Source organism: Aethalodelphis obliquidens, unplaced genomic scaffold (assembly GCF_003676395.1).
Source record: "Aethalodelphis obliquidens isolate GAN/ISIS:26980383/991018 unplaced genomic scaffold, ASM367639v1 scaffold69, whole genome shotgun sequence".
Classification (NCBI taxonomy): domain Eukaryota; kingdom Metazoa; phylum Chordata; class Mammalia; order Artiodactyla; family Delphinidae; genus Aethalodelphis; species Aethalodelphis obliquidens.
The window spans coordinates 921,414-940,720 of record NW_020838013.1 but is presented as its reverse complement, the minus strand read 5'-3'; the positions used below and the strand labels follow the sequence as shown (position 1 = coordinate 940,720).

Genomic DNA, 19,307 nt, shown 5'->3' with positions numbered 1-19,307 from the left:
AGGCCCCTGCACCCCGTCATTAAGCGTTTAATAAAATCTCCGTGTAGTTAGAAGTGCCTGTGGGAAATGGCTTAAATTTGGAAACTCTGCGTCCGGCCAGTGGGGTGGTGGAGGGAGGGGGTCGGAGAAGAAATAGGTAGGAAGAGAAAAGCGGGGGTCAGGGAGGTAGACAGCGGGCTCTGCTCCTCCAAGGGGTGCAGGCCTGACTCCGGTGTCGCTGCAGCGGCCGGAGCAGCACGGTGGCACGGGGGGCACTGGTGACCCTGACTCCAGCAGGTGGGGCGAGCGTCTCCAGGCTGGTTCTGTGGGGGGAGGGCCCCCAGAAAGAGAGAAGGTGAGAAATGCGCGCGGCTGCGTGGAGCCTGGGAACCGAGTGAGGAGCCTGGGGCCGAGGATTTGAAGGGTAGCTGCCCGTGTTGAGAGAAAACTCAAAGGTCCGCGTCAGGCTGGCGGTCGCGGCTGAATCACCCAAGTCCCCCAGCCGCAGCCTGAACCCCTTGGTCCTTCCTGAAAAATGGGCTGATTCGCAGTTCCAGCTGTGAGGATGAACCTCAGGGAGCTTCGAGGAGTTTCTTGCCGAAGAAGCCACATAGCGCATCCTTTGGGGGTAGATCCAGGCCCGGGCCAGGACGGGGGGCAGTGGATGGGGGGAGGGGAAGGCAGCACCTCGGACGTGCGGCGTCCCCGGGTCCCCGCGGCCCCCAGTGCCCTCCCAACAGCGCGTTCCCTGGTGCCTTCAGGGTTGGCCCCGCTCACCAGTCCCAGCCCCGCTTCGGCCTCGCCCGGCCCCGCCCTCTCCCCACCGCTCAGGGCAGACCCGCCCGCCCGCCCCAGCCGGAGTTACAAGAGCCGCCTCCGCGCACGGGGGCCGGGCCACTCGGAGCAGCTCCGCCGCGGGGACTGCACCGCCCGCCCTGCCGGACCCGCCCCGACCGGGGCTCGCCGCCCGCAGCAGCCGCAGCACCGCGACCTCGGGCCCTGCGCTGGCTATGGCTGTGCCCTGGGGCTGAGCGCGCAGGTAGGGGCGCCGGGCGCACCTCGGCGCAATCGGGGAACGGGACTCCGGGAACGCGCGAGGGGAGGTGGGTGGCAGGGCTTGGGCGAGGCGCCTTGGGCGGGTGTCACTGGGAAGATTCAGTTCGGCGCAAGGTGGGCAGCCCCGGGCCGCACGGGGAGGCGACGCGTCGCGTCCTGGGAGCCGAGCTCTGCCTCCGGAGTTGGGGCGCTGGTAGGGGCGCAAGTTGGGCAAAGTTGGAAAATCGCTCCGAGACGCGGTTTGCTCCAGTCTGTCTTTCTCTCGAGGGCTGGCTGTGGTCCCTGCTGCACGGCCGGGCGCCCGTTCTTGGCCTGGTGGCCCCTGTCCCACCCTCTCCTTCTCCTTGGGGCGGTGGCTGAGCGCGCTGCTTCGTTCCTATTCCATGTTTACTGGAGAAGTTTCCGAGATCGCGGCGCGGCCCCTCGGCCCCGCCCGGCGCCCCAGCGGCCCCGCGCCGCGCACCCCCTCCGCCGTCCCTCCCCGCGCCCCACACCTCCGCCCCTGACTTCGCGTCCCGGGTCCTCCCGGCCCCACCCAGTTCTGCACCACCAGCCTCTCCTTTTCTTGCTCCGAGCGGCCCCTCAGCCTCCCTCCAGCTGCCCCGCCCTAGTCTTGCCCCTCTGTGTTCCCAGCTCCAGAAAACTCCCTTCTTCCGCTGGGGTCGCTGAGCCTAGGAGTTTGCAGCTCGCCCGGCAGCGGGACGGGTGGGAGTGGGGGTGGGGGACATAATTGGAGAGATGCCTGCGCTGGGGTGGGCGGGGAGGGGGGCTGTGCCGCGGCATAGCCCTCGGGACCGCCCCTTCCCCTTCCGAAGCGGCGCTCTCTCCCCAACCCCACTCCCAAACCAGGCCGGGTGGGACGGCCCCCGCCCCAGCGCCTGGCTCGGCGCCAGCAGCCTGAGGAATGTGGTGGTTGGAGCCGGTGACTAATTCAAACCAGAACTCGGGGAGGAGTGGTGAGGGGCAAAGGGGAGGGCGGCGAAGGGGCTGGTTAGGGAGGCGGGGGCAGGAGCCCGGCTGGCGTGGGAGGAGGGCTCAGCTGCCCTCCCTGGCTGGAGCCCTCCTCTCCAGAGACGCGCTCCTGGAGAGGCGGCTGGGGGGCGAGGTCCTGCCGTGGAGTTGGAAAGGCACTGGGCTTAGGGTGTGTTCAGAGAACTGTGTTATGTAAGGCTTTCCCATGCAGGGAGAGGGTGTGCAGTGTGCGAGGGCCGGCCCTCCGCTGGCGGGCTCGGCGCCCCCTGCAGTGCCAGGGCCTTGGGAGGCGGGGGCGCAGCCCTTTGGCGTCTCTGGCCACGAGGGACACGTGGGGTCTGAGCAGGGCTGACTGTGCCCCATGCGTGGGAGGGGAGCCGAATGGGCAGATGGGGCATCTCACGGCACTAGCTGGGCCCCAGCACCACGTGGGGACAGCTCTGGCGCCTCTGCACGTTGTGGCCACGGAGAATTGTGTGCCTCGTGTGTGTGCCTTTCACAGGGCGTGGCTGCCACTGAGGAGGAGGTGAGGTGCCCCCAGGGAGCCTGCCGCTGGGTGCCCTGCTCTGTGGAGTGGATTTGTGGAAAGGCAAAGTGGGATCTTCCCATGGCAGTGAGGTCCTTAGAGAATGACCTGGGCTTTCGGGAGGAAAAGGGACCCAGATATTTACCTCTGGGTCCCCAGCACTGTGCTGGGCTGCCAATAATTGGTTTTGAAACAGTTTATTAGAATCCAGCCTCTGACTGCAGGGGTCGCATGCCCTGTGCACAGCCTAGCACAGGATAGGGATTGGGTTGATTCTGTGGGACACAGTGACGCATTGGAGGGTTGCGGTGACAGGTGACGGTGAGGGATTTCGGGGAAAGGAGGGAAGGACTGAAGATGCCTTGGAAGGCATTTTAGGGCCTCCTCACCTGTAATGGGTCTAAATTCAGGGAGTAGATTCTGCTTTCATTCCGCCCCTCTTCCCCTGCCCCCCATGAGGGAAATCTGTGGGGCAGGGTGTGGCTCTCACTTCCTTTCCGAGGCTGAGCGGGGCAGCTGCCTTCACCTTGGCACCCAGGGGTGATGGGTTGGGCCAGCACTTGGTTGGTGTGTGTGCAGAGTGGGGAGTAGAAGGGAGCCCCAGGCTGAGGGGGTACCTCCTTGCTCTGAGCTGGGAGCTGTGGGATGAGGTAGCGGGGAGAGGACCTGGGACCATGAGAGCTGGGCTAGCAGAAGTCAAAGGGTCTGGAGTATTGGCAATGCGGATTGGAGGGTGCCTGAGCCCCTCTGCAAAGCCCTGTCTTTAAAGGTTCTATGCAGGGACATTGTTCAGAGAACCGGGACACAGAGGGAGCCACAGAAGTCGTGTGGGGCTTAGAGCTGCAGCTGTGGGCCCACAGCAGTGAGTCAGGGGTCCTGGTTTGGGCAACTTCTTGCAGAGTTAACCTCACAGAGCTGAGAACTTGTACCAGCCAGACTTGGTTGAAGGGCATGCATCTACAGGTCCAGGGCTCAAAGTGGGACCCAATAGAGTAAACCATGGGGGACTTGTGGAAGGAGAAAGCCAGAATCAGCCAAGGGCAGGGTATGGGCCGGGGGTCCCCAGGGTCACCCTAGTCCCAGGAAGGCCGTGGGTGGAGGTGCTTGGGCACTGCTGGGCTGGATTCTTAGGCTCACTCGGAATTGGCTGGCTGGCCCTGGCAGAGCACGCCACCCAGAGCCTGAGGAGCTTGTTTGAGGGGTTGGGGCAAAGCTGTGGGAGTGGAGGAGTGTGTGGGACTCTGGGGTGTGGCTGTCACCTTCTTCAGAACCTGGGAACCACTGGGGGACGGACAGAGAGGCAGACTGGGAGAGCTAGTCTGACTCCTGCTGGGAACTCTCCCATGCCGGCTCTGTCCTCCCCACCACACCTGGAAGCCCCAAGCTTCTCTCCCTGGAGCTGGGCTGATCAGGTACGTGTGCACACGGGGAAAGGAGGTGGCCCCTGGAGAGCGGTGAGAATGGGACGTTTCAGCTGGTGGGTGTCTGGGGCCTTCTGTTCTCCCTCTGACCCCCATGGGCTTTATCCAGGCTCCTAGGGAGCTGCCATTTCCCTGGGCTGCGACCATCCCGCTGGGCTCCCAGGCCTTCCTGAGAACAAGCGGTTTCCTCCAGGCCTGGGCGAGCCCGAGGAGTTGTGAGGACCACGCTGGGGGGAGGGGGCACAGCGGGCTCAGCAGGAACGTGTGTTTTGATTGAGCCCCTCTTCCTCCCTGCTGGCCTCAGTCCACATCTGGGGGCCTGGGCTGTTGTACTGGAGGTCTTGGGTCTGGGGTCCCTGTTTCACTGTGGCCTTGAGTCCCTGTGACTGCTAGTGTCACAGCAGAGAGATATGTGTTATTACCTATGAGAGGGTGTCTCTGGCTGTGCTCACTGGTCCTGGATGTGTCACCTCTGCTTGCGTCTGGGGTTTATAGAGCAGGGGACAACAGTGGGACTCTGTCCCAGTGGTGGAGGTTTCATGGGGGCTTCAGGGGCTGTAGGTAAGGGCTCAAGTAAGTTTCTCCATCCTGGACAGGTTCCAGGCCCTGGAGTTTGTGTCCAGAGGCCGCAGGGAGGGTGAGCACAGCCGTGGGAGTGAGGCTGCGCCGATCCAGGCTGAGCGAGGCGCCGCACAGGGCCGGTCAGGGAGGGGGGCATCCTGCCCGGTCCCCGGGGGCTGGAGCGGAGGTTCTAGGGAAGGGGAAGCGCCTGGTTTTGCGTCCTGGCCGGGCTGGGGGGGGGTGGCTCTTTGGCAGCTGAGCCGAGTGGCCTGGCCCCGAGCCCCTGCACTAGCGTGACCCGACCTCTGGGCGGAGAGATCCGCCTTGGTCTTGTCCGCGGGCAGCTCCCAAACTGTAATCTACCCCCGGGGCGAGACCCGGTGAGACAGCGAGCTCTTCTTCACCCCTTGCCCCAGTCAGGAGGAGCCCCCCATCCCCCAGCTGCTGTCTTAATCCCAGCCGTCCAGGGTCAAGGCCCACTCTTCCCTGGCGAGGTGGCCAGGTGTGGGGACTGCCCGCTGGAGAATGGAAGCTGTCCCCAGTCCCTGCCAGAAGGAGAGGGGAGTCCATCTTGGTCAGGGGAGGAAGAAGGAATCTCTCTCCCTGTTGGAAGCTTGAACTTGGAGCGCTGGGGCTGCGGGAGTGGGAGGGGCCAGGGGACAGAGATGGAGAAAGGTGGCTGGGTGGAGCCCTGAAAGCGGCTGGCTGGCTGGAGTGGGGGTGGGGGGCTGCTCTGGAAGTCGAGGGGCAGGAAACTCTAGTGTGATGGTGAGGGGCCAGGGGAAGGGGCTGACGTGGAGGAGAGGGCTGGAGTGATGAGGCTGGAAAAACTTGCTCCAAGTGGGAAGTGTGGGCGGGACCAGCAGCCCCGGTAGCCAGGGAGGAGCTAGGCGGGCGCACGCGCTAGAGGGAGGCACGGAATCTGGGCACCAGGTTAACAGGTAGAGGCTCCCTCCATGATGCGCAGGGCCTGGGGCCGCGCAGACAGGTGTCTGTGGTGAGCTGGGGGAGGCAGGGGCTGTGGGCCTGCTCTGGGCTGTGAGGAGGGGGGACTGAGGAGTGTGTCTGCGTGCCCGGGTTGTGTGTGCTTCCCTGTGTGTCTTTCTTTGATTGTTTCTCCAGTGCCCATGTTGCCTGTGTCTTGCAACATGTTCGTCAAATTCTCCCTGATGATTCGCCCTCCCCAACACACATACCCCATTCAAGTTGAAAGTGCCCCCTGGGGGTGTGCCGTCCAGAATCAGCTGACCTCAGAGTTTTTGGTTCCAGCGTAGACTCTGAATGGAACGCGGTGCTACTCCAGTTAGAATGGGGCAGGTTGTTTTCCAGACCAAGGTCTGGCGGCTGCCTATGTGGAGGTCCGTTTGGAGGCTTCGGCGCTGGAAGAGAGGCGCCCCTGTATTCCTCCTTGTTCCTCTGGACCTGGGATTTCCCAGTGAGTGGAAATGTTTGCCTTGCCCTGCGGGTGCCCGTCTCTAGAGTGGGTCTGGTGCCTGCCAAGCCCAGAAGGGGATGATTCTCTTGGTCTTCACCGGCTGGGGTCCAGAGAGTCTGCAGGTGAGCTGGGTTCCGGGTGGCTCAGGATCTCTGGCTCCTGGGAACACAGCGTTGATGACTCAGAACCAAAAGGGCCCTCGGATCCTGGGCTCTGGGGTGCCTGGGACCCTGCCCATTCTGGGCTAGCTGTCCCCAAGCTGGGCCAGGACAAGGCTGGTGTGTGGGCAAGAAGCTGATGGCCACTCCCCCTTCCCCGTGTGCTGGTGCACCTTGACGGGCATCACTGCTTCCTGGGGTCTCTACCCGCGCCCCTACCCGAATCTCAGCCCCTCTCTTTCTGTGTGTTTCTGTCCCTCCGAGACATCCTCCTCCCACAACGTCTGCTCCCTCTGGATGAGTGTGGAGGCCTCTCCGCCTTCCTGTGGTCGTGCCTCTCCAGCTCTCACTCTGCCCCCCTCCAGTATAGGTCTCTCGGTCTCTCCCTCCCGTGTATCTCCCTTGTACATCTTTCTCTGTGGTTTCTCATCCTCTCTTGTGTGTTTATTTGTGCCTTTGTCGCTGTCCGTGGGTAGAGAGGCCTTGGAGTCAGAGAACCCCGGGCTTGTATTTCAACTCTGTCTCATACTCGGGCAAGTCATTTTACCTTGGGGCCTATTTCTGCACTCTAAAATCAGGATATTAATTCTTAATCACATAGGGTTGTTTGGGGAAGGAAGGGGACCCCTTGGTGTCCTGGGGCACCATAGGAGCTCTGCAAAGTTCTCTTTCTCTCCCCCTGGGGCGGGGCCGGGGGCGGGGCCGGGGCCGGGGTGGGGGTGGCGGTGACGTTTTCTTTTAATGCGGAGCTTTCTCATCCTTGTGACTGCCCGGGGAGTGTTCGTGAGCGTAGACGGCCTCTCCGGGGCGTGTCTCTCTTTTCTCCGAATGTCTCAGCCCCTGGTCCTGGTTATAAGTGTTCACAGCTTTCCCGCTGGTGGGAGTCTGTGGCTCTGGTGTGAGTCACCTCATTGTTCTGAGCTTGGGTTCTGAGCTTGAGGAGTTCTGAGCTTGCTTCCCCCTGGCCTGTGTGTACGGTGGCCCCGGTTTGCTCGTGTGCTGGGTGGAAGTTTCATTGCTGTCAGCGTCCTCCCCACCGTGGGTGGGTGTGCTCCCTTCTGCCTTGGAGTGTCACCTCCTGTGTCCCGCCTGTGCTGGGCATATGGACAAACTTCTGTCCCTCTGCTGTGTATCTTGACTCCGGGGTTGGTGCGTGGAGGCCTTGAGGCCCGTGGGCCTGACTCTCGGGTGTGTGTGTGTATCAGTTCCTGTCATCTTGACGCTGACGCTGGCTGCGAGGTTGTCTTTGGCTGCTGCAGCCGTTAGGCTGGGTCCCCTCCCTGGCTGTTTTCATACTGGATCTTGGGCAGAAGGGGCTCTGTTTCCTGGGAGCAGTGGGAGAACATGTTCCTCTGGAGGTAACACCTGGCGGAGACCATCTTCCTGGGGCAAAGAGTCTGTCTCCCGGGCCTTGTCCCGGCTTTGCCTGGGTGTTGCCCCCAGTCTGCAGAGGTGGCATGGGCAGAGCCCTGCTGCTCTGCACATCCTCCTTTGTGGTTTTGAACTGTCAGGGCGCTTCGCTCTTCTCTAGCCGCTTCTGGCCTGAATTACACTCTGTCCCTGCAGCCTCAGTTGCGTATCCTCTCTACCTTGAAGCTGGAGTGGCCTCACCAAATCACTCCTTTTTTGCCCTCCAGGCAGCCCTGTGTCTTAGAGGGTCTCCAGTCCAGCCCATCCCATCACGAAGGTTACTGTGAGCCAGTGTCGGGTGGACTGCGGGCAGGGAGCTAGCAGTCCTGGGTTCTAGGGCCCCAACACTCCGCCATTCTCAGGGCTCTGGACCTCACTATCCCCATCTGTAAATAGCAGGTGGTGCTGTCCCACAGGACTTTGCAGCGGTAGAAATGTTCTGTACTTGCGCTTCTAACATGGTCGCCCTGCGTGGCTGTTGAGCTCTTGAAGTGCGGCTACTATAACCAATGGACTAAATGTTTAAGTTAAATTAACTTACATTTAAATAGCCACATGTGGCCTAAGGTTTCTTCCACTCCGAGGGCTTATGCCACTTGACTGAATGTGTGGAATTCCCCAAAGCTCCAGAGACCCTGCTTTGGGCAGCAGCAAGGTGGAGCCCCAGCCCCCCGGGTAGCTGGCTTCACCTGACTTGTGCGGGAGGAGAAGGAAGGCCCATCTGGGCTCGGTACAGGCCCCAGGGGTGGGCGAGATGGAGGGCTGGGACCCAAGTGCAGAAAATAGGCCCTTGCCACCATGGTCCCGAATCCCCTATCAGCACCCCCATGCCCGGCCAGGTCAGATGAAAGAGGAGGGGAGTCTTTCCTGGCTGTGCCAGGAGGTGAGGCCTGAGCCAGAGCAGGCGTGGTGGTTGGCAGCCCTGCCTGGCTGGGAAGCCAGCGGGTGCCCTGCCAGGGCCAACCTGCAGCCTTGGGTCCAGCGCCTCCTCTTCTCACGGACTGTGGCCCTTTCTCTGCTCAGGATGGCCTCCTCGCTAGCCCCAGGGGTTGAGGCATGTGGTACATCCCTCCTGAGCCTCCCAGCTGTGCTTCCCTGGACTCCGGGCCTGGGGCTCTGTGCCGAGCAGCTGGCAGGGAAGCCCCCTGCCTCTCACCGGGCCCCAGCCCCTCTGGCCCCCGGGGGTCTGGCCCGTGAAGCACTTGGTCGATCGGGTTTTAGGCGTGACCCTTGGCGTGTCTGGAGCTACTGCGGCCGCAGTGACTCACTGGGGAAGGAGGGAAGGTGGGGCTGAGACGTGGGCGAGGGTGAGCTGTCTGGCTTGCTGCCCCATCGCCGCCTGCTGGCTCAGCACCAGATGCTGGGCTGAAAAAAGGGGCCCTGCTCAAGGAGGAAGAGGGGCGTGCCAGTGCAGGCGGTGGCTTCGGGGATCTGAGAAGCCCTCGGGTGGAAGCCCTTTCCTTCCCTGCCCTGCCTGACTCCTTGTCTGCAGGGCTGGCTTCTCAGTGCTGGATGCCGGGGGAAGGCACCATTTAAGCTCCGGCTTGCTGTTTCACTATGGGTAGGGTCAGCGGGACTTCCGGTAGGAAGGAAGGAATTGAGTTCCTCAGCTCACACCTGTGCCAACTGGCTGCCGCTGGCCTCCTAGCCGGCACCTGTGCTGACGTAACTACCGCGTGAGCGAGTGCAGGTGGCTGGCGAACCGGGTGTCTGTGGCTGTTTTCTCCGGTGTTGTGATCTGCCTGACACTGGAAGTCCTCAGTGCCTATGAATTTCCATGAATCCCGTCCTCAGAGGCAAACTCAGCACCTTCAAGACTCCATTTAGATTTCATTCCCCCAGAAGGCTCCCAAGCCTTCCGGAACATTCAGAGGCGAAATTGGTCATGCCCAGAGCACCTTGCTCATAACTTATATCCGGGACAGAAGCTAAGTCTTTTAACTCTCCATAGCTGGCACGTGGAGTGCATTCAGTAAACGTTTGGAGGACGCATGAGTGAAGTGAGGTGATAGCCTGATGCAGTGTAGAGTTCAGTGCTGGGCTGAGCTGTGTCTGTCCCTTGCTAGACTTCTCGGCAGTGTCCTGTACAATGTTGGACATACAGGAGACGATCAGTATGCATGTATTTATTGATTGGTTGGCTAATTTCTGGGTGTCAGCAGATTTAGGGAGGAGCTTTGGGCGAGGTTCTCCACGATTTATAGCACCCCCCGCACGGTTTCACAGGCGTACTTCTGGGTGTCTGGAGGCTGGAGGCCTGCCTGGTGTCTTCCCCGGCGCCTCTGCAGCCGACAGTTCATCCCGTGGCTGGAGGGTGTCTTTGCTCCCTCAGTGCCCGCACCTATGGGGGCCTGGTTTCAGGGCCCAGCAGGTGTAGCCAGATGGGCCCTGACTCACCACGTCCTTGAGGCAGCACAGCTGGACCGCAGCCTCTTGGGCTTGGGCCGGTGCTGGGGGGCCTGGGGCTTCCATTGTTTGGCCTCTGCCTGTGGCAGGGCTCCTGGAGCTCCCAGCTGGCGAGCGTCCCCCTGGTTCTGAGGCTGGGGTTAGGGTGACCCGGAGTCACTCACTGTCGGCCACTGGCGGAGGGAGGGCACCACCAGCCAGCCCTGCTTGCAGGTTGCCAGTGGCCCCCAGTGCCAGAGAGTCTGAGGAGGGGTCTCGCACAGGTTAGAGCTGCAGGCCTGATATGGCATCGGAGGAAGAGTTACAGGCTCAGAGCCCGATCGTAGCTGCTCTCTCACGGTGCACCCCCGGCCGGCTGGCCTCTCCGAATCTCGGTTTCCCCACCTGCACTATGGGGGCTGAAGCTGTTACAAGGGACCTAATGAGAATGGGGTTGTTGGGAGGCTCCGATGGGCCAGAGCTTTTCTCACATGCTTTCTCTTGCTCCTTCAGTCCTCATGGGAATTCTTTATCGTCTCCATTTTCTCAGATGAGGAAATGGAAGTTCAGAGAAGTTAAGTGACTTGGCCCGGGTCACACAGCCGGGAAGATGCAGAGCCAGGATTTGAATCTGAGTCTGGCCTCTTCCAAACCCCCTTCCTGTGATCCCAGGCTGCAGAGTCTTGTGTGAATGGAGCTGATGACAGTAGCGGGGTTGGGGATTTGGTTTGGCCCGGGGGGGTGGGCAAAACAACCGGCCGTCTCTTGCACAGCAGCTGGTCGGGGTTTCGACAAGCCAAGTGCTGAGTGTGAGCCCGAATGTGACCTTCTCCCTAGGCTGTGTGACCGAGATTCCCAAGAGAGAGACACTCCGAGGAGAGGAGAGGAAGGAGGGGCGGGCTTCTGGCAAGGCATCCGCTCCTGAACCAAGTCCTGCCAAGGTCAGTAGGAGGGAGGGTGACGAGGGCGGTGGAGGTGAGAGGATGGGGAGGGCAGAGACCCGGGAGGCACGTGCTATCGGGAGGCAGGGCCGGGGGGGACAGGACGAGGGGCCGGTTGCCTCCGCTGCGGCTGTGTCCACCGTCCACCTTGGGAGCCCGCCCACAGTGGAGGCAGGCACCTCGGAGACAGTGCCCCACGCCCAGGGGGACCCCTGGCTTCCCCATCCCCTCATGCCCCCACTGCCCCGTTTCCTTACCTCATCCAGATGGAGAAGGAGGAAGAGACGACCCGGGAGCTGCTGCTGCCCAACTGGCAGGGCAGCGGCTCCCACGGGCTGACCATCACCCAGAGGGACGATGGCGTCTTTGTGCAGGAGGTGATGCAGAACTCCCGGGCGGCCCGCACTGGGGTGGTCAAGGAGGGTGAGTTACCTCGGGGTACGGGCTGCTGCTGGGACGGGGAGGGGGAGGGTGCTGGAGGGAAAGGCAGGGGCAGCACAAGTGGGTGGGTGGTTGTGGAGGGCTGGGTCCCAGTGGCATCAGGATGGCCGGTACCTAAGCCCTGCCCTCCCCTGCCCGCTCTCTATCCCTGGTTCTCTCACAGTCCTCGCGGGAGGTGGTCCTGAGGACTGGTGGACGCGCCGTCCTCTGTTCCGACTCCTCCACCCATGAGCTCTGCCACTTTGGGCAAATTAGGTGGCCTCTCTGCCTCAGTTTCCTCATCTCTACAATGGGTGTTACCACACCTGCACGTCAGTCTGAGGGCCCGGCACAGAGTGGTTGTGTGTTGTTTCCCCGAGACCCTGGGTGGTCTTACCCGCTTCCCGCTCCTCCCTGCTCAGGGGACCAGATCGTGGGTGCTACCATCTACTTTGACAACCTGCAGTCCGGAGAGGTGGCCCAGCTGCTGAGCACCATGGGGCACCACGCCGTGGGCCTGAAGCTGCATCGCAAGGGGGACCGTTCCCCTGAGCCCGGCCAGACCCGGACCTACGATGTCTTCAGCTCCCACAGCCCTGACGTGGTTCTGGTGAGTGCCTGGCCGGCTGGCCGTGCCCTTAGCTCCCCCGACCACGCCGACGGGCTGGTCCCCCTTCCTGAGCCTCTGTCCGCCCGCTGGGCAGCTTGTCCTTCCTGGCTTCTCTCCTGCTCTCACCCTCTGCTCTCTGTAGAGCCAGCCTGTTTCTCCTTTTCACGTGTGGCTGCCGCTAAAAGTCTTCTGTCAGTCTCTTCCGAGGGTCCCCGCCTGGGGACCCACTCGTTGGTCTATTCCTTGGTGCCAGGAGGAAGTTGGCTGCTTTGCAGGCATCTTTGAAATGATTTCACAGGTGCCCAGTTCTGCCTCACAGACATCATTTTTCTACTTCCAGAGGCCTGGACTCATCTGTGAGTCAGAGGCTGGGCAGCAGAGTGCCTGAGGGACAGTTCTCTGCTGCTTCTGATGGCTTGTTTACTTAACAAATAATGAGTCCTCAAAGTGGAAATGTTAACCCTGGCACAACCAGGCTCAACAAATGCTTTCCGAAGGGTCCCTGGGAGGATTCCCCTGCAGATTAAACAAACAAGCCAGGCAGGTGAGAGGCGAGAGGTGAGAGCTGAAGGTCCAGTCAACACGGAGCTAGTCACCGGGAGGTGTCCCTGAGACCTGCTGGGCCGATTCGAATCTAGAATTGATTGTAAATCCTTCTCCCAGACTCCACTGTCTGGGAGTCTACCTGTCGCCACTCCCCATGGCTTTTGCTTACCAGAGATTCCCCAAGTAATTTCTGTTCTCCTCCTGTGGTGTGGCCGTCAGCCCCTCTCTTCAGTCCCCTGTGCTGTGTCCCAGGAGGCTCCGTGGGCCTCCCTTACGGTCCCGGCTTCTTTGGGAAACAGGCAACCATGCTGTGGGCTGGGCTGCGGCCAGGCGGCTGTCACTCACGCAGACGCTGCTGCAACCTGTGGGGGGCGTGTGTTTCTGCAGAGCGGGGATGACGAGGAGTACCAGCGCATCTACACCACGAAGATCAAGCCTCGGCTGAAGCCGGAGGATGGAGTGGAAGGGGAGCCTGGGGAGACCCAGAGCCGCACCATCACGGTGACTAGGAGGGTCACAGCCTACACTGTGGACGTGACAAGCCGCGAAGGAGCCAAGGACATCGACATCAGCAGCCCTGAGTTCAAGATCAAGATTCCACGGCACGAACTGACTGAAATCTCCACCGTGGATGTGGACACCCAGCCTGGGAAGACAGTGATCAGACTGCCCTCGGGCTCGGGGGCACTGTCCCCCACCACAGGCTCCACTGTGGACATCCAAGCAGGGTCCATTTCCACTTCAGGACCAGAGCTCCAATGTGCTGGCGACTCGAAGGTCCAGGTCACCGGGCCTGGGATAAAGGTGGGAAGCCCGGGTGTCAGTGTCAGTGCAAAGGGCTTGGACTTAGGTAGCAAAGGAGGGGTCCAAGTCCCAGGGGTGGACGTTCTGTCTTCTCTTGGGGGTGGGGCAGCAGAGTGGCAGGGCCCAGCTCTTGAGAGTGGCAACGATGGGAAAATTAAATTTCCCTCCATGAAGCTCCCAAAATTTGGTGTCTCAACAGGGCTTGAGGGTCAGGCCCCAGAGGGAGGGTTGAGTGTTTCTGCCCCTGAATTCTCTGTGGGGCACAAGGGTGGCAAGCCAGGCTTGACCATTGGCGGGAACATCCAGACCCCTCAGCTAGAAGTCAGTGGTCCCTCTGCCAGTATTAAGGGGCTTGAGGGGAAGCTGAAGGGCCCCCAGATCACTGGGCCATCCCTTGAGGGTGACCTGGGCCTGAAAGGTACCAAGCCACAGGGGAGTTCAAGGGTGGACATCTCTGTGCCCAAAATCGAGGGCAGCATCGCTGGCTCCAGGGTGGAAGTTCAAACTCCTAACATTGATATTCACGGGCCAGGGGGCAAACTGAATATGCCCAAGGTGAAGGCCCCCAAATTCTCTGTATCAGGTTCTAAGGGAGAGGGAGCTGGCATTGATGTGACACTTCCTGGGGTCTCTGGGGATGTTGGCCTACCTGAGGTTGCTTCTGGGGGACTGGAAGGGAAGGTGAAAGGTCCTAAAATCAAGACTCCTGAAGTGACTGTTCAGACACCTAAAATCTCCATGCAGGATGTGGATCTGAGCCTCAGGTCCCCTAAACTGAAAGGAGACATTAAGGTTTCTGCTCCTGGGGTTCAAGGTGATGTTAAAGGCCCTCAAGTGGCAGTTAAAGGCGCCAAAGTGGACATAGAGACACCCAGCCTAGAGGGGACCGTGACTGGCCCCAAGTTTAGTGGTCCTTCTGGGAAAGAAGGAACCTGCAAGATCTCTATGGCAGACGTAGACTTAAATGTTGCCGCACCAAAGGTGAAAGGGGGTGTGGATGTCACGCTTCCAAAAGTAGAGGGGAAAGTCGGTGTCCCTGAAGTTGATGTCAGAGGCCCCAAAGTGGATGTCAGTGCCCCAGATGTGGACATTCATGGTCCGGACTGGAACCTGAAAATGCCCAAGATGAAAATGCCCAAGTTCAGCACTCCAGGAGTTAAAGGGGAAGGGCCAGATGTAGATGTGAATCTCCCCAAAGGTGATGTCAGTATTTCAGGGCCCAAGGTCAGTGTGGAAGCCCCAAAGGTCAACATAGGGGGCCTGGTGGGCAACCTTAAAGGTCCTGATGTTCAGCTGCCTGAAGTGAGTGTCAAGACACCAAAGATCACCATGCCTGATGTGGATTTGCATGTGAAAGGCCCAAAGGTAAAAGGACAGTATGATGTAACAGCAACAAAACTTGAAGGAGAGATGAGAGGCCCCAAAGTGGACATTGATGCCCCTAATGTGGATGTTCATGGCCCAGACTGGCACCTGAAGATGCCCAAGATGAAAATGCCCAAATTCACTGTGCCAGGGTTCAAAGCAGAGGGCCCCGAAGTGAATGTAAACCTGCCTGAGCCTGATGTGGACATTTCTGGGCCCAAGGTAGATGTCTGTGCTCCAGATGTGAGTATTGAGGGACCAGAGGGGAAATTGAAAGGACCCAAGTTTAAGATGCCTGAGATGAATATCAAAGCCCCGAAGATCTCCATACCAGACGTGGACTTACATTTGAAAGGCCCTAGTGTAAAAGGAGAATATGATGTCACAGTGCCGAAGGTGGAAGGTGAGATTAAAGTTCCTGATGTTGAACTTAAAAGTGCCAAACTGGACATTGATGCTCCAGATGTGGACATTCAAGGCCCAGACTGGCACCTGAAGATGCCCAAAATGAAAATGCCCAAGTTCAGCATGCCCGGCCTCAAAGCAGAGGTCCCAGAAGTGGATGTGAACCTGCCCAAGACTGACATTGACATCGCTGGACCCAAGGTGGATGTTGAACTTCCAGATGTGACTATTGAAGGACCTGAAGGAAAGCTGAAGGGTCCCAAGTTTAAGATGCCTGACGTGAATATCAAGGCCCCCAAGATCTCCATGCCTGATGTAGATTTGCATATGAAAGGTCCCAAGGTAAAAGGGGAATATGATGTTACAGTGCCAAAACTGGAAGGGGACCTGAAGGGGCCAAAGGTAGACGTCAGTGCCTCAGATGTTGGAGTTCACAGTCCTGATTGGAACCTAAAGATGCCAAAGATGAAAATGCCCAGATTCACCAGGCCCAGCCTTAAAGGAGAGGGCCCAGAATTGGATGTGAACCTGCCCAAGGCTGATGTTGACATTTCTGCACACAAGGTAGATATTAGTGCTCCAGATCTGAGCCTTGAAGGACCAGAAGGGAAGTTGAAAGGCCCTAAGTTTAAGATGCCTGAGATGCACTTCAGAGCTCCCAAGATGACCCTGCCAGATGTTGACATGGATTTTAAAGGACCCAAAATGAAAGGGAATCTAGATATGTCTGCACCAAAAATAGAAGGTGAGATGAAAGCTCCACATGGGGACATCAAAGGTCCCAAAGTAGATGTTAAAGCACCAGATGTGGAAGTTCAGGATGCAGACTGGAGTCTGAAGATGCCCAAGATGAAAATGCCGAAATTCAGCATGCCAGGCTTCAAAGGCGAGGGCCCAGATGTGGACATGAAACAGCCCAAGGCTGACATTGAGGTCTCAGGACCCAAGGTGGACATTGAAGCCCCAGATGTGAGCCTGGAGGGGCCAGAAGGAAAGCTTAAGGGTCCCAAGTTTAAGATGCCTGAGATGCACTTCAAGGCCCCCAAGATCTCCATGCCTGATGTGGACTTAAACTTGAAAGGCCCCAAAGTCAAAGGGGATGTGGATGTGTCGGTGCCCAAGATAGAAGGTGAAATGAAAGTGCCCGATGTGGACATTAAAGGCCCCAAAGTGGACGTTGATCTCCCAGATGTTGATGTTCAAGGCCCCGACTGGCACCTGAAGATGCCCAAGATGAAAATGCCCAAATTCAGCATGCCTGGCTTCAAAGGAGAGGGCCCTGAAGTGGACGTGAATCCACCCAAGGCTGACATTGATGTCTCAGGACCCAAGGTGGACATTGAAGCCCCAGATGTGAGCCTTGAGGGGCCAGAAGGAAAGCTTAAGGGTCCCAAGTTTAAGATGCCTGAGATGCACTTCAAGGCCCCCAAGATCTCCATGCCTGATGTAGACTTACACTTGAAAGGCCCTAAAGTCAAAGGGGGTGTGGATGTGTCTGTGCCCAAGACAGAAGGTGAAATGAACGTGCCAGATGTGGACATCAAAGGCCCCAAAGTGGATGTTGATGTTCCAGATGTGGGCGTTCAAGGCCCCGACTGGCACCTGAAGATGCCCAAGATGAAAATGCCCAAGTTCAGCATGCCTGGCTTCAGAGGAGAGGGCCCTGAAATGGATGTGAACCTGCCCACAGCTGACATAGATGTCTCAGGACCCAAGGTGGACATTGAAGCCCCAGATGTGAACCTTGAGGGGCCAGAAGGAAAGCTTAAGGGTCCCAAGTTTAAGATGCCTGAGATGCACTTCAAGGGCCCCAAAGTCTCCATGCCTGATGTGGACTTACACTTGAAAGGCCCCAGAGTCAAAGGGGATGTGGGTGTGTCTGTGCCCAAGATAGAAGGTGAAATGAAAGTGTCAGATGTGGACATCAAAGGCCCCAAAGTGGATGTTGATGTTCCAGATGTGGATGTTCAAGGCCCTGACTGGCATGTGAAGATGCCCAAGATGAAAATGCCCAAGTTCAGCATGCCTGGCTTCAGAGGAGAGGGCCCAGAAGTGGATGTGAACCTGCCTAAAGCTGACATTGATGTCTCTGCACCCAAAGTTGAGATTGAAGCCCCAGATGTGAGCCTTGAAGGTGCAGAAGGGAAGCTCAAGGGTCCTAAGTTTAAGATGCCTGAGATGCACTTCAAGCCTCCGAAGATCTCTATGCCAGACATTGATTTAAACCTCAAAAACCCCAAGGTGAAAGGTGATGTGGATGTTTCTCTGCCCAAAGTTGAAGGCGGTCTGAAAGGGCCAGAGGTTGACATCAAAGGTCCCAAAGTGGACATTGACGTCCCCGACGTGGATGTTCATGGCCCAGACTGGCACCTGAAGATGCCCAAGATAAAAATGCCCAAGATCAGCATGCCTGGCTTCAAAGGAGAGGGGCCAGAAGTGGATGTGAACCTGCCTGGAGCTGACATTGATGTCTCTGCACCCAAGGTGGATGTTGAAGTTCCAAATGTGAATATTGAAGGTCCAGATGCAAAACTAAAAGGTCCTAAATTTAAGTTGCCAGAAATGAATATAAAGCCTCAGAAGATATCCATGCCTGATGTTAGTCTGCATCTGAAAGGCCATAAAATGAAAGGAGATTATGATGTTACGGTTCCAAAAGTAGAAGGAGAGATTAAAGCTCCTGACATTGACACCGAAGGTACAAAAGTAGACATTAATGCACCAGATGTGGGAGTTCATGGTCCAGACTGGCACCTGAAGATGCCCAAGATAAAAATGCCCAAGATCAGCATGCCTGGCTTCAGAGGAGAGGGCCCAGAAGTGGATGTGAACCTACCCAAGGCTGACATTGACGTCTCAGGACCCAAGGTGGACATTGATGTTCCAGATGTGAATATTGAAGGTCCAGAGGGGAAACTAAAGGGTTCCAAGTTCAAGATGCCAAGCATGCATATACAAACACACAAAATCTCTATGCCTGATGTTGGACTTAACCTGAAAGCCCCTAAACTGAAAACTGATGTAGATGTTTCTCTTCCCAAAGTGGAAGGAGACTTGAAAGGTCCTGGAATTGACATAAAATCCCCTAAAATGGATGTGGATGTTGGTGATATAGATGTTGAATGTCCAGAAGGAAAGCTTAAGGGTCCCAAGTTTAAGATGCCTGAGATGCACTTCAAAGCCCCCAAGATCTCCATGCCTGATGTGGACTTAAACTTGAAAGGCCCCAAAGTCAAGGGGGATGTGGACGTGTCTGGGCCCAAGATAGAAGGTGAAATGAAAGTGCCAGATGTGGACATCAAAGGCCCCAAAGTGGACGTTGAGGTCCCAGATGTGGACGTTCAAGGCCCCGACTGGCACCTGAAGATGCCCAAGGTGAAAATGCCCAAGTTCAGCATGCCTGGCTTCAAAGGAGAGGGCCCCGATGTAGATGTGAATCTACCAAAGGCTGACATTAATGTTTCTGGCCCCAAAGTGGACATTGATACTCCTGATTTGGATATTGAGGGACCAGAAGGAAAATTAAAAGGTTCTAAATTTAAGATGCCTAAGTTGAATATCAAAGCTCCCAAGATATCCATGCCAGATGTGGACTTGAATTTGAAGGGACCCAAACTGAAAGGAGAGATGGATGCTTCTGTGCCAGAACTAGAAGGTGATCTCAAAGGTCCGCAAGTTGATATCAAAGGTCCTAGTGTGGATGTGGAGGTGCCTGACGTTGATCTGGAAGGTCCTGATGCAAAGTTGAAAGGCCCTAAGTTTAAGATGCCAGACATGCACTTCAAAGCCCCCAAGATTTCCATGCCTGATGTAGACTTACACTTGAAAGGCCCCAAAGTCAAAGGGGATGTGGATGTGTCTGTGCCAAAATGGGAGGGAGATTTGAAAGGTCCCTATGTGGATGTGGAGGTTCCTGATGTTGATCAAGAATGTCCTGATGCAAAGTTGAAAGGACCTAAGTTTAAGATGCCTGAGATACACTTCAAGGCCCCCAAGATCTCCATGCCAGATGTGGACTTACACTTGAAAGGCCCCAAAGTCAAAGGGGATGTGGATGTGTCTGTGCCCAAGATAGAAGGTGAAATGAACGTGCCAGGTGTGGACATCAGAGGGCCCAAAGTGGACGTTGATGTCCCAGATGTGGACGTCCAGGGCCCAGACTGGCACCTGAAGATGCCCAAGATGAAAATGCCTAAATTCAGCATGCCTGGCTTCAAAGGCCAAGGCCCAGATGTGGATGTGAACCTGCCCAAGGCAGACATTGATGTCTCAGGACCCAAGGTGGACATTGAAACCCCAGATGTGAGCCTGGA

General features: G+C 57.9%; 1 protein-coding gene across 15 annotated transcripts in view; it reads left to right on the top strand.

Moving 5' to 3' along the window:
• Nucleotides 1–865: 865 nt before the first annotated feature.
• AHNAK (AHNAK nucleoprotein) overlaps nt 866–19,307 on the top strand; it is a 76,960-nt gene continuing 58,518 nt past the window's right edge. For 3 of the 15 annotated variants that reach the window (XM_027090051.1, XM_027090050.1, XM_027090049.1), the window contains exons 1-5: nt 886–1,018; nt 10,741–10,844; nt 11,111–11,267; nt 11,687–11,874; nt 12,808–14,055. In XM_027090051.1, coding sequence (XP_026945852.1) covers nt 11,111–11,267; nt 11,687–11,874; nt 12,808–14,055 — 1,593 coding nt within the window. In that variant the 5' untranslated portion in view covers nt 886–1,018; nt 10,741–10,844. Of the gene's footprint in view, nt 1,019–2,676; nt 3,946–10,740; nt 10,845–11,110; nt 11,268–11,686; nt 11,875–12,807; nt 18,419–19,307 lie in introns of those variants that run through there. The other 12 variants (XM_027090058.1, XM_027090057.1, XM_027090047.1 and 9 more) reach the window with 11 other exon arrangements.